Source organism: Scyliorhinus canicula, chromosome 16 (assembly GCF_902713615.1).
Source record: "Scyliorhinus canicula chromosome 16, sScyCan1.1, whole genome shotgun sequence".
NCBI classification, from domain to species: domain Eukaryota; kingdom Metazoa; phylum Chordata; class Chondrichthyes; order Carcharhiniformes; family Scyliorhinidae; genus Scyliorhinus; species Scyliorhinus canicula.
In genome coordinates this window covers 4,612,793-4,625,391 of record NC_052161.1, presented here as the reverse complement: position 1 = coordinate 4,625,391, position 12,599 = coordinate 4,612,793, and the positions used below count along the sequence as shown (strand labels likewise).

Here is a 12,599-nt window from a genome sequence, read left to right as displayed (position 1 = left end):
ATCCCCTGACCGCACTTTGGGAAATCAGACCATAAGACTGTGCTCCTTCTCCCGGCTTACAAGCAGAAACTCAAGCGGGAGAATCCAGCTAAGAAGGTTGTGCAGTGCTGGTCCGAGGAGACAGAAGAGCTCTTACGTGACTGCTTAGGGACAGTGGATTGGTCCATATTTAAGAACTCAGCGACTAACTTAAATGAGTATGCCACCACCGTCACAGACTTCATCAGCAAATGTGTGGACGACTGCGTGCCAAAGAAAGCAGTACGTACGTTCCCCAACCGGAAACCATGGCTCAACCGCGAGATTGACTCCCTACTGAAGGACAGATCTGAGGCGTTCAAGGCAGACGACCCTGTCCTATACAAGAAATCCAGGTACGACCTCCGCAAAGCCATCCGAGATGCCAAGAGAGAATATCAAACTAAGCTAGAGTCACAGACTCTCGGCGGTTGTGGCAAGGACTAAACAACATAACGGGCTACAAAGCGAAGCCGAGCAGTATCTCTGGCAGCAGCGCACCCCTCCCCGATGAACTTAATGCATTCTATGCTCGGTTTGAGCAGGTAACCAACAATCCGCTGTCGAGTGCCCCAGCAGCCCATAATTCACCCATACCCACCATCACAGTTTCCGAAGTCAGATCGGCCTTCCTGAAAGTGAACCCACGGAAGACGATGGGCCCGGACGGGATCCCTGGTCGTGCACTCAGAGCCTGCGCATACCAGCTGGCAGAGGTATTCACAGACATCTTTAACCTATCCCTACTCCACTCCGAGGTCCCCACCTGCTTCAAGAAGACCACCATCATACCGGTACCAAAGAAGAACCAGGCAACTTGCCTCAATGACTACCGCCCGGTGGCCCTGACGTCAGTTGTAATGAAGTGCTTCGAGAGGCTGATCATGAAGCGCATCACCTGCATACTCCCGGAACGCCTTGACCCACTTCAATTCGCATACCATCGCAACCGGTCCACATCAGACGCCATTTCCCTGGCCCTACACTCATCCCTAGAGCATCTCGAAAACAAGGACTCCTACATCAGACTCCTATTTATTGACTACAGCTCCGCCTTCAACACCATAATCCCAGCCAAGCTCATATCAAAGCTCCAAAACCTAGGACTTGGCTCTCCACTCTGCAACTGGATCCTTGACTTTCTGACCAACAGACCACAGTCAGTAAGAATGAACACCAACACCTCCTCCACAATAGTCCTCAATACCGGTGCCCCGCAAGGCTGTGTACTTAGCCCCCTACTCTACTCCCTGTACACACACAACTGCGTGGCAAAACTTGGTTCCAACTCCATCTACAAGTTTGCTGACGATACAACCATAGTGGGCCGGATCTCGAATAACGACAAGTCCGAATACAGGAGGGAGATAGAGAACCTAGTGGAGTGGTGTAACGACAACAATCTCTCCCTCAATGCCAGCAAAACTAAAGAGCTGGTCATCGACTTCAGGAAGCAAAGTACTGTACACACCCCTGTCAGCATCAACGGAGCCGAGGTGGAGATGGTGAGCAGTTTCAAATTCCTACGGGTGCACAACACCAAAAATCTATCCTGGTCCACTCACGTCGACGCTATCACCAAGAAAGCACAACAACGCCTATACTTCCTCAGGAAACTAAGGAAATTCGGCATGTCCACATTAACCCTTACCAACTTTTACAGATGCACTATAGAAAGCATCCTATCGGGCTGCATCACAGCCTGGTATGGCAACTGCTCGGCCCAGGACCGCAAGGAACTTCAGAGAGTCGTGAATACCGCCCAGTCCATCACACGAACTTGCCTCCCATCCATTGATTCCATCTACACCTCCCGCTGCCGGGGGAAAGCGGGCAGCATAATCAAGGATCCCTCCCACCCGGCTTATTCACTTTTCCAACTTCTTCCATCGGGCAGGAGATTCAGAAGTCTGAGAACACGCATGAACAGACTCAAAAACAGCTTCTTCCCCACTGTCACCAGACTCCTAAATGACCCTCTTATTGACTGACCTCATTAACACTACACCCTGTATGCTTCAACCAATGCCAATGCTTATGTCGTTATATTGTATATCTTGTGCTGCCCTATTATGTATTCTCATGTATTTTCTTGAATTGTTTAATTCCCTTTTCTTCCATGTACTGAATGATCTGTTGAGCTGCTTGCAGAAAAATACTTTTCACTGTACCTCGGTACACGTGACAATAAACAAATCCAATCCAATCCAATCCATCAGTCCTAGTCACCATGAAGTCATGTTTCTGTGACGGCAATTCCATCATCCCCATTTACCTCTATTTGTCCCTTTGGACCATCTACCTTCACCTTGTTACGAGTGCTGCACAGGTAAAATGCTCTTAACATAGAACATAGAACATAGAACAGTACAGCACAGAACAGGCCCTTCGGCCCTCAATGTTGTGCCGAGCCATGATCACCCTACTCAAACCCACGTATCCACCCTATACCCGTAACCCAACAACCCCCCCCTTAACCTTACTTTTTTTTATTAGGACACTACGGGCAATTTAGCATGGCCAATCCACCTAACCCGCACATCTCTGGACTGTGGGAGGAAACCGGAGCACCCGGAGGAAACCCACGCACACAGGGGGAGGACGTGCAGACTCCACACAGACAGTGACCCAGCCGGGAATCGAACCTGGGACCCTGGAGCTGTGAAGCATTTATGCTAACCACCATGCTACCCTGCTGCCCCTAAACTTTGTCTTTTTGACACCATTCGCATTTGATGCATACTCAATGCTTTGCTTTGTTTCTCCTGCCTTCTAGTTCTGTTACTACTTCCTGTTACCAACCCACCCCCCAGGTTCGCACTCCCTTGACCAGTTAATTTAACTCCACCCCAACTATCCCTGGAAGTATAGCAGTGTCAGTCCTGTTAAGATGTACTCGTCCATCTTGTCCCGGCCCCACCTGCCCGAGAACTGGTCGTAATGGCTCAAATGTCTGATGCCCTCCCTCCTACACCATTTCTCCAGCCTCGTATGTAATCCTTCAATCCTCCTATTCCTATGCTCACTAGAACATGGAACTGAGAGTAATCCTGAAATTACTGCCCTTGAGCTCCTGCTTTTTAAATTCCTTCCTAAGTTACTGAAATCTGCTTTCAGAACCTCATCCCTCTTCCTGCCTTTGTTATTGGTACCAATATGGACCATGACTTCTGGCTGATCGCCCTCCCCACAAAAGATGTCCCGTAGCCGCTCAGTGATATCCTCTGCCTCGTAGATGCACAACAGTGACTCCAACTAATGCTCACATTCCGAAATCCAGAGGTCAAGCTTTGTGTTTGTCGAGGACATATGGTGCTTTCACAACTTCACACATACCACAGGATGTACACTCCACTTGGCCAAGCTGACCTGCCATTCCATAACTCTAAAAACTATTTATTACATTCAGGGTATAGAGAATTAATACTAATAACTTAACATTACTATGCTTTACTAAGTTCAACTTACAAGAGTGAAGATCCTGAGCCTCACTCTCCACTTATCTGCTGCCCAGTAGAGGTGTCCTTCGCAGGTCCAGCTGTCTCCACTCCTGGAGGTGACCTCTGACTTCAAATGCCCCAAGACTTGTTGGCCAAATAGGTGCATCCATAACGCGGCCAGACAGGTTGAGTAATAACCTGCAGGCCCTTCCAACACACACCAATGGGGGCGATTAGAGTGGGAACGATTCCTGGTCAAGAAATGCTGGAGCCTCCGCCATCACTCTCCATTAAAAGTGCTTGTTGCCATAGCAACTCGAACCCCCGGAATAAACTGTACCACTACCATCACGTTCTTTGGAAAGGAGGGTGGGTACCATTGACAAGGTGCGTTAAAATGAAAGCTGAGACATTATCAATTATGTGAAAAAGAACTGTGGAGATCAATGTATCCTCATTTATTGGTAACCAGGCAATAATTTTCAACATAGAGAACTATAATTCCAATCAGCAGTAACCAATACTTTTCTTTTATTATTTTGCAGAAGTATATCATTATAATATCTTGTTCTATAGATTAGCCGTGTTTTCTCAGCAATGACTCTCAGTGGCCATTAAGGAAATCAAGGGTAACTAATTTACAGAACAATACATAAGATGTAACCTAGTTACTGGAGTTCCATTTTGACAACACAAACGCTAATTCTACCTGAGGCATCATTTGATGAATGCAATGTTTATTCTTCATCGTGCTGAGCAGATTAATTTCACTGATTATACAGGCATACCTTGGCCATAACACTAACATGCTCAGTACTCTGACTCAGTTCCCTATCAACTGAGTTAAGTAGGCAGTTGGTGCTCTCGCTGTTTGCCATTGGCGTGGAGTGAGGAATAAAGATCACTTTGTACAAATGAAATGACAAACTTGTGACTGTTAAAAGGGTTAGGAACTCAGGGCTGCAAACATTACCCTCTGTGTCGTGTATGACTACATTGGGTAGAGAGTTTCATGAGAGTACTCTTCATGCATTAGGGGGGAGGCGTTGCAGTGATCCAGAGACTTGGGTTCGAATCCCACCACGAATCCAATGAAAATTGGATGACCAGGAACTCATTGCAAGTGACATAGGCCACCTGCATCATAAAAAGTGATGTACCCTGCAGCCCCATACTCTAAGCCATGCAAGGAGCTGGTTGCATTGGTGGAAAACCAGTATGTTAGTCATAATGCAACAATACTGTTTCAATATTGCTGCAAGGACCCCAGGGGAGTCTCTGACAGACTTCTTGACACGCTTACAGAAACTTGCTGAATTTTGTAATCTCCCTTCCCGAGATGCTGTGGTACCACCTGGTATGTGGGGTGAACAACATGGCAACCCAGAGAACGTTACTGGCCGAGCCATTGTTGTTCTCTAAAAAAGATGTGGAAAAGGGAATCGAGGAGTTCCAGGGGATAACCGGGATGTGGTAACAACGTGGGACCCGCACTACCCTGTCGTGTGACTCCCAGGACTGGGACCCCTGGAACCCCACCCTGGGCTGAACTTCGCTGAAGGCAGGTTCATTGGTCTGGGACTGCGACAACCAGGCAGGATATCTCCCTCGAATCAGTACAGGGCGACCCCAAGCGATGCGGTGCAGACGGCAAGAGAAACCATGGAGAGTAAAAACCACAGCCCAGCCAGCAGGCCCGCTGCCCTACCCGAGGCAGAGCCCAAATGTTTCATTTGGATCAACCCGTCTGATGTGTTGGGTGCTCTGGATCTGTGGAACACATACAGGCCACCAAAACGTAAAATAGTACAACACTATTTTATTAAACTATAAACTGTTGAACATACTCTGACTGTGGGTTAACACGATGTTAGATTAAACTAAAGACCTGTGCCTATCCTAACCAGTCTAATCACTCAGCACATGGTGAGGATGTGCTGTAAGCTGTATGCTCTGTACTTCTGAGAGGCTGCACCCCGAATGAGTGGGAAAACTGATGCTCTCTGTCTTTATAGTGAGTGTGCTCTAACTGGTGATTGGCTGCGGTGTTATGCATGTTGATTGGTCCTCTTGTATGTCCATCAGTGTGTGTGTCTGCACCATGATTTACTGGTGTATATTATGACACCGTCGGGAAACAAACATTCAAGAAAATTAGGTCAGGGTACAATGGCTGACCTTGCGGGATACAGAAATGAGACTGGCGACCTACACAGGGGAAACACTTACCATAGTGGGAATGACGATGACCACCGGCAACCTAAGGGCAGCACTCTGTTAAGCTGCCATTAATCATCGTAAAAAGCCCCAGATGAGCTTATTAGGCTGCGGGGCTCGCTGCAATTCCTCTGCTTGGCTTGGCAATGGATCTTTCAGATGGGCACCGCAGGCCTCTGTGAGGTTTTGGGAAACTACTCCAAGGTTTTTCAAACCGGTTTGGAAACGATCAAAGGTGCCATGGCCAAAATATAAGTGGACCCTGAAGAGCAAACCAAGTATTTACAGGCCCACCCGGTCCCCTACATGCTACTGGTGAAGGTTGAGGCAGAACTCGGACAAGTGGAGGACCTCGGGGTCATCAGTCCGGTAAGATTCGCCAATTGGGCAGCACCAGCGATCCTCGTATTAAAACTGGACAAAACTGTTTGAATTTTTCGATTCTCGATTATGATTCGTGGAGCCCTTCAGAAGTTTTCAGAAAGTTCTGCAAAGAAAGGCAGGCTGGCTCTCAGGTTTTAGTTTCATTTTTGGAACAGACCTGAAGAAGGCTTTAAGTTCTCTCTCCCTGACGGGGGTGGATCTCTCTCAAAACTCCCAATCTCCGAGCTGGTAGCCATTCTCTGTGAGACTGTTTTCCAAGTTAGTTTCTGATTGGATCAAGAAGCTGGAGAGAACAGGAGCTCTATTCTGATGGGTCTCTGTCTGAAGGTGCAAATAAAATACCTTTCTCTCTCTACCGTCAGATTGACCACAGGATGGTCAGTCCAGCAGTAGCTGCAGGCAAGGCCAGTGCTTTAAAACCCCGCTTATGAATTCTCATGTTGAGAATGTCAGATTGACTCAGTGAGGCTGGTAGCCCATCTACATGGGCGGCACGGTCACACAGTGGTTAGCACTGTTGCTTCACAGCGCCAGGGACACGGGTTAAATTTCCGGCTTGGGTCACTGTCTGTGCGGAGTCTGCACGTTCTCCCCGTGTCTGCGTGGGTTTCCTCCGGGTGCTCCGGTTTCCTCCCACGAGTCCCGAAAGACGTGCTGTTAGGTAATTTGGACATTCTGAATTCTCCCTCTGTGTACCCGAACAGGCGCCGGAGTGTGGCGACTAGGGGCTTTTCACAGTAACATCATTGCAGTGTTAATGTAAGCCTACTTGTGACAATAATAAAGATTATTATTATTATCTAGTGGACACAAGACCTGAGGGGACTCATCAATGTGAAAGCCCAGGTCAGTGGAAGTGAAGGCGACTCCTAAGGAAGTCTTGCAGCCTGAGAGTTCGAACTCAAGGTCGATCCTAAATGATCCAAACCAGCCAATGGTTCGCAACACCTCATGTTCGGAGAAGATTGTCACTTGCAAAGACCACAACCTCAGCAGCGAAGATACGCATCTCCCATCCCCAGTTTAAGCCCTGTTATTTTGAACCTTTCCGACCGCACACCCTATATGTCTATCTTGTGTGTGGAGGGTGGGATGGGGTTTGGGGAATCATTAGATTAGCAGACCTTTATTCTATTATTACGATTACATGGTTATCTCTTCTCCTGGTACCAATAAACAGCTTTTTGAATGTTTTACTTACAAATCTGATGCTTGTAACTCATTGGAGCTGTTAAGGGTCAAAGATCTCAGGGAAATATACAAATTATTGGTTAATTCACTTTTGTTGGAACTTTGGGGCCTGTGGGGATGGAATTGACCGCACACTAGCTCAGGGTATTGTAACAGTTTACAAAACTTGACGTGTCACGCATATCTCCCATTGGCATTAGACCGAGAGTCCAGGGAGTATGTGATTATAAATGCCCACAAGGGCCTTTATCATATAGGTTGCGAGGTGGTAGGTTTAAAACTGTTATGAGGAGGAACTACTTCTCGCAGAGGGTGGTGAATTTGGGGAACTCGCTTCTCCATAGTGCGGCAGAGTCTGAATAATTAACGGTTTCAAGAAGGAGATAGAAATATTTCTGATTTTAAAAACGGGTTAAGGGGACATAGGGGACAGGAACCAATGGGGATGGGCCAATTAACCTCTCCATGAGCCTCGAAACAGGAGCTTTCCCAATGAGAGGTGGGTATCAATAGACTAATGGACTCTAACGCAAAGGCCAATCCGTATAGGAGCCGGGCGAGAGTGGTCCCAGCTAGGACCCAGATGTTGTGTGCATATAGTCTGCTTTAACAATAAATAGTGTTTTCTCATATTCCCAAACCAGACTGCTCTGTGACCACGAAATACACATTCCCACAAATCACTGTGTGTTATTCATCCTCTCCATTTAGCTTCTCAGTTCATTGAAGCAACATTCGCAGCAATCCTACCGAGTGATTCTCCACGATAGCACATTGCCGGACTTTGGAGGGCGTGCCTCAGCCTGTCTGCAAACCTGGCCACAATTATCAACATGCAACTCAAACTTACTGAGCAGGAAATTGTCGGCTCCAAACATCAGAAAGTCAGCAAACTCCACAATATATCCCCAAAGCTAAGCAGAAGCGGGTTGATTCGCTGCCGTCACATATACCGGTTCATGGTGGGTGAGAAGGGGCATTTAAATTACCTCTGGAACATCAATTTCTGATGCAAACAGCACCAAACATTTGCAGAAATGTTCGTTTTCATAGCAACCGACCGTACAGGAGCTCGCAATGACATCTCTGCGATGGTACAATCAAGGACATATGGCCAGATGATATTGGCAGCTATCTGTCTTGCATTGGCAGGCGGCACAGTGTGATTAAACACTAGCTGTATGCAAAGGAGTTATTGATGTGCCCCTAGATCTTTTTGAATTTCCTGCTGCCACTTTAATTGTGCATCACCTTACACTTAGCAACCATTCCTTTCTCTATTATTGTTGTTTATCCATATCTAATCAATCTCTTCTACATGCCACTTGGCTTGGTGTTATCACCAAATGTTGTGCTTTATGGTAACAGGTAGCAGAGTGGCACAGCAGAAGCGTGCTGGGCCCATAACCAGAGGTACGTTACGATAAGATCCTGCTCCCTACTGTTTGTGCAAACTGAGTCTCAGGAGAGTCTAGAACACATCACTCCCAAAACTGCAACTGGACCCCAAAGATAGCCTATCTCACCCATTACAACAACAACATTCATTTATTTGGCACCTTTATTGTGATAAAATGTTTCACGGTGCTTCACAGGATTGTGATCAAAATTTGACACCAAGCTAGAAAGGACAGGTGGTCAAAAACTTAGTCAAAACAGGAGGTTTCATGGATCATTTTAAAAGTTAGCAGCCTGGGAGATGAGAAGAGAGGCTCAGGAGAATTCTAGGGGCAAAATCTAACTGCTGTGTTACGCCCGAACTGAGACGTGGCGTGGGCAGTAAATCCCGCGAGAGGCCTCGCAATCGCGCTCCACAATCTGCATATTAAACTGAGCAGTGAGTCTCACTTTAATGTGCACCCGCCTGATCTAACCAAGGTGTTAGGATCAAATTCCCCAGGCGAGCATCGGTTAGTACTGGTCTCCATTAACGGGGACCTGGCGTATCCTGGTGGTCTCCCTGGGGATCGGGGGCACCTGAGCAGGGTGGTACCCTGCCTGGCACCACTGATGTCACTTGGGCATCCTGACAGTGCTACCAGGGCATCCTGATGGTGCCACCTGAGTGCCACTATGGCACTGCCAGGGTGCCCAGGTGCAGTGCCAGGATGGCAGGGGCACTATCAGGGTGCCAGGATGGCAGTGTCAAGGTGCACAGATGGCATTTTGTCTGCGCCACGAATTGGGGCAATGTGTGCCCTACCCTTATTAGGTGGGGGGGGGTGTGGGGGCTCGATAATTCCCTTATGAGTGATTTGGGAGGTCCAGGGGCCATGTTGGGGTGCCTTGGGGAGCTCCTCAGTGCAGGAAATGAGGATTAATACGGCCTCAGCGGGAATCCCAAAATAAAACAGAGTCCCGTTAAATATGCTCAATGCCTGTATCTATGTCTTTCCATTGTGTATTTTATATCTGCCCTAATATATATTTTCTTTTCATGTGCGGAATGATCTGTTTGAGCTGTATGCAGAACAATACTTTTCCCTGTACCTCGGTACACGTGACAATAAACAAATCCAATCCAATCCTAGCGGGGTCTTTCTCGGAGCTGCGAGCACCAGGAAACACCTGGCTAAACGCACTCGACATGGGACTCTTTTTCCATTTCCATTAAATCGCGCCCCAGATCTGAGAGCCTCACAAAGTGAGATCCCGGTCACCAATGGTGAAAGATTAAAGTAGAGGATGCAGAGACCTCATGGATTGTCAGGGTGGAGACAGCACTCAGGAGGAATTCGGTCCTGGGGGGGTGGTTTAAGATCCTGCAAAAATCAAGACTTTGCTGAACTGAAAGTAAATGTGGGTCATAAGCCCAGTGAGGGGATGATTGGGGAAGTGATAAAATTGAGATGTTTAAGACGGTTAAAAGAGTTGATAGCATCGAGGGAGACAAGCTATTTCCTCTGTTGGGGAGAGATCAAAGCAAAGGAGGAAGATCCTTAAAATTAGAGCTGGGCCGTTTGGGGGTGATATCGGGATTTGCTGCTCACATAAACAGTAATGGAAATCTGGAACTCTCTCCCCCAGTAAGCTGTTGAGGGTGGGGATCAACTGAACATTTAAAACCTGAGATTGATCCTTGTTAAGCATGGAGATGAAGGGTTATGCAAACAGGGTGGGTCATTGGAGTTATGTTGGGTTCCTCTGTTCTGTTATAGTCCAGTCAAGTTACAGTATAGTTGGCCTATTGTCTGTAAAATCCAGTGCGAATTCCTTGTGATACATTGCTCATTTTGCTACTGAGCATCTAGAAACCATTCTTGGCTACCTCCCCGCTAATTCCCCCTCTAGATGCCGGGGCTTTTTTTGCCCCTAGCTGTAGGGGATAGAACCAGGGGGCAGAGTCTCACAGTAAGAGAGTGGACATTTATAACTGAGAGAAGGAGAAATGTCTTGACTCAGCTGGTTCTGAATCTCTACTCCAGGGATGGATGCTTGGTTGTCAAGTACATTTGAGACTGAGATTGATAGAAGCTTGGATTCTAAGGAATCTAGAGATATGAGATTAGGGAGGAAATTGGAACGAAGGTAGAAGAGCCATCATTTTATTGAACAGAGCAACAGCCTCGAGGGGCTGGATGGCCAACTACTGATTCTGTTTCAAAACTTTTAAAAGTCCGGTGCCAAAATCCTGCTTCTTCCATCCCTCCCTTGTTGCATTTACCTGTTGCCCAGTACTCTTGTCAGTAAAAAAGGAAGATTCTCACCTGTTGGGAAGGGATTTGGTTGAACCATATCAAGGAAGGTGTGCACCATATGGTAAAGAACTAATATGGCCCCAGAGGTTGGGTGGGGGTTGCTGCCGTACCGAGTTTCAGGGATGCTACTGAAATTGTCCTGCTTCCTGATACAGCTTTGTTTAGTTGCAGACAGCGGAAAGCAGGCAAGTGTTGTAAAGACAAATAATCCCAGGCTGGAGTGGACGATGCGCCAATGGAAAGCCATGACAGACACAGAGAAGGAATGCAGCACTGATCTGACTCAAATCCGCCTTTTCTCTTTGTGACAAAGTTTAATTTACAACGAAACTCTGGTTTCCAGACATCGAGGCGTTTCTCTTCAAACTGTGAAGCCTTGGTTCCCAGATCGGAATGCGGAGAGGGTATCTTGTTGATGAACAGTTGTGCTAAGAAAATAAATGAATAAATATTACTGATCATGGCATTTTGCTTTTAGCTTCTTTACTTCCTTCAATTACTAAAGATTTTATTAAATGTCTGTTCACAAAGTATCATTCCGTACAAATCTTGCATCGAGAGTCTTAAGATATCACCTTCAAAACATCTCAACAGTACATTCAAGAAAGGCAGCACAGTGGCGCAGTGGGTTAGCATTGCTGCCTCACGGCGCCGAGGTCCCTGGTTCGATCCCGGCTCTGGATCACTGCCCGTGTGGAGTTTGTACATTCTCCCCGTGTTGGAATGGGTTTCGCCCGCACAACCCAAAGATGTGCAGGGTAGGTGGATTGGCTACGCTAAAATTGCTCCTTAATTGGAAAATTGAATTGAGTACTCTAAATTAATTTTTTTAAAAACAGTACATTCAAGAAAGGAACAAAGGCAGATTCTGCTGCCACTGTCTCCAATTGTGGAGTGAGATTGTGTTACTGGATTTATAATCCACTAGATTTAGATACTTGGAAGGATGGTGAGTTCAAATCTTATGAAGAAGGTAGTTTGAGAAATTGAATTCAACTCAAGTTTTAAAACATCGGTAGCAGTATAAGTTACACATTAACCAGTCAGATCAGATTATTGTCCACTCATCTCCTTTAGGGAAGGAAACATTCTGTCCTTACCCAGTCTCTAATATATATGAGCCATTCACTGTCTGCTGAAGTGGCCTCGCAAATCCCTCAGCCAAATCAAACCAAAAAGAAGGCTCGCCGCTTTCTCTTCAAGGCCACGGGCAGATTGTCAGCTTTGCTGTAAAACCCCTGCCTATAGGAATGGAATGTTTACAGTTTTAATCATGTGGCCTATACCAAAGGTCAAAACTCAGACATTGAGGTGTTGCAACCCACAGGAAATCTATTGAAATACCACCACAGGAAAATGATAGGAAGTTGCAGCTCCATCTCATCAGTACATCATCTATGTTGCAAAAATGCTCGTAAAGGGATGCTGGGGGGAAACAAGTCTTTTTTAAAACTTTGTTCAAGGGATCAATGGCAAGGCCAGCATTTATTATTTAGGGGATCTGGGGTTATGGGGAGAAGGCAGGAGAATGGGGATGAGAAAATATCAGACATGGATGGCGGAGCAGACTCCATGGGCCGAGTGGCCTAATTCTGCTCCTATTTCTTATGGTCTTATTGCCCATCCCTGAGGACATATAAGAGTCGATCAC

General features: G+C 46.7%; 1 protein-coding gene across 7 annotated transcripts in view; it reads right to left on the bottom strand.

Annotated features, from left to right (window-relative positions):
- Positions 1-12,599, bottom strand: part of prom2 (prominin 2) — a 185,348-nt gene that overhangs the window by 119,789 nt on the left and 52,960 nt on the right. For 4 of the 7 annotated variants that reach the window (XM_038821458.1, XM_038821457.1, XM_038821454.1 and 1 more), the window contains exon 2: positions 10,958-11,376. In XM_038821458.1, the coding sequence (XP_038677386.1) occupies positions 10,958-11,195 (238 nt within the window). In that variant the 5' untranslated portion in view covers positions 11,196-11,376. Of the gene's footprint in view, positions 1-10,957; positions 11,377-12,048; positions 12,191-12,599 lie in introns of all 7 variants that reach the window. The other 3 variants (XM_038821456.1, XM_038821453.1, XM_038821455.1) reach the window with 1 other exon arrangement.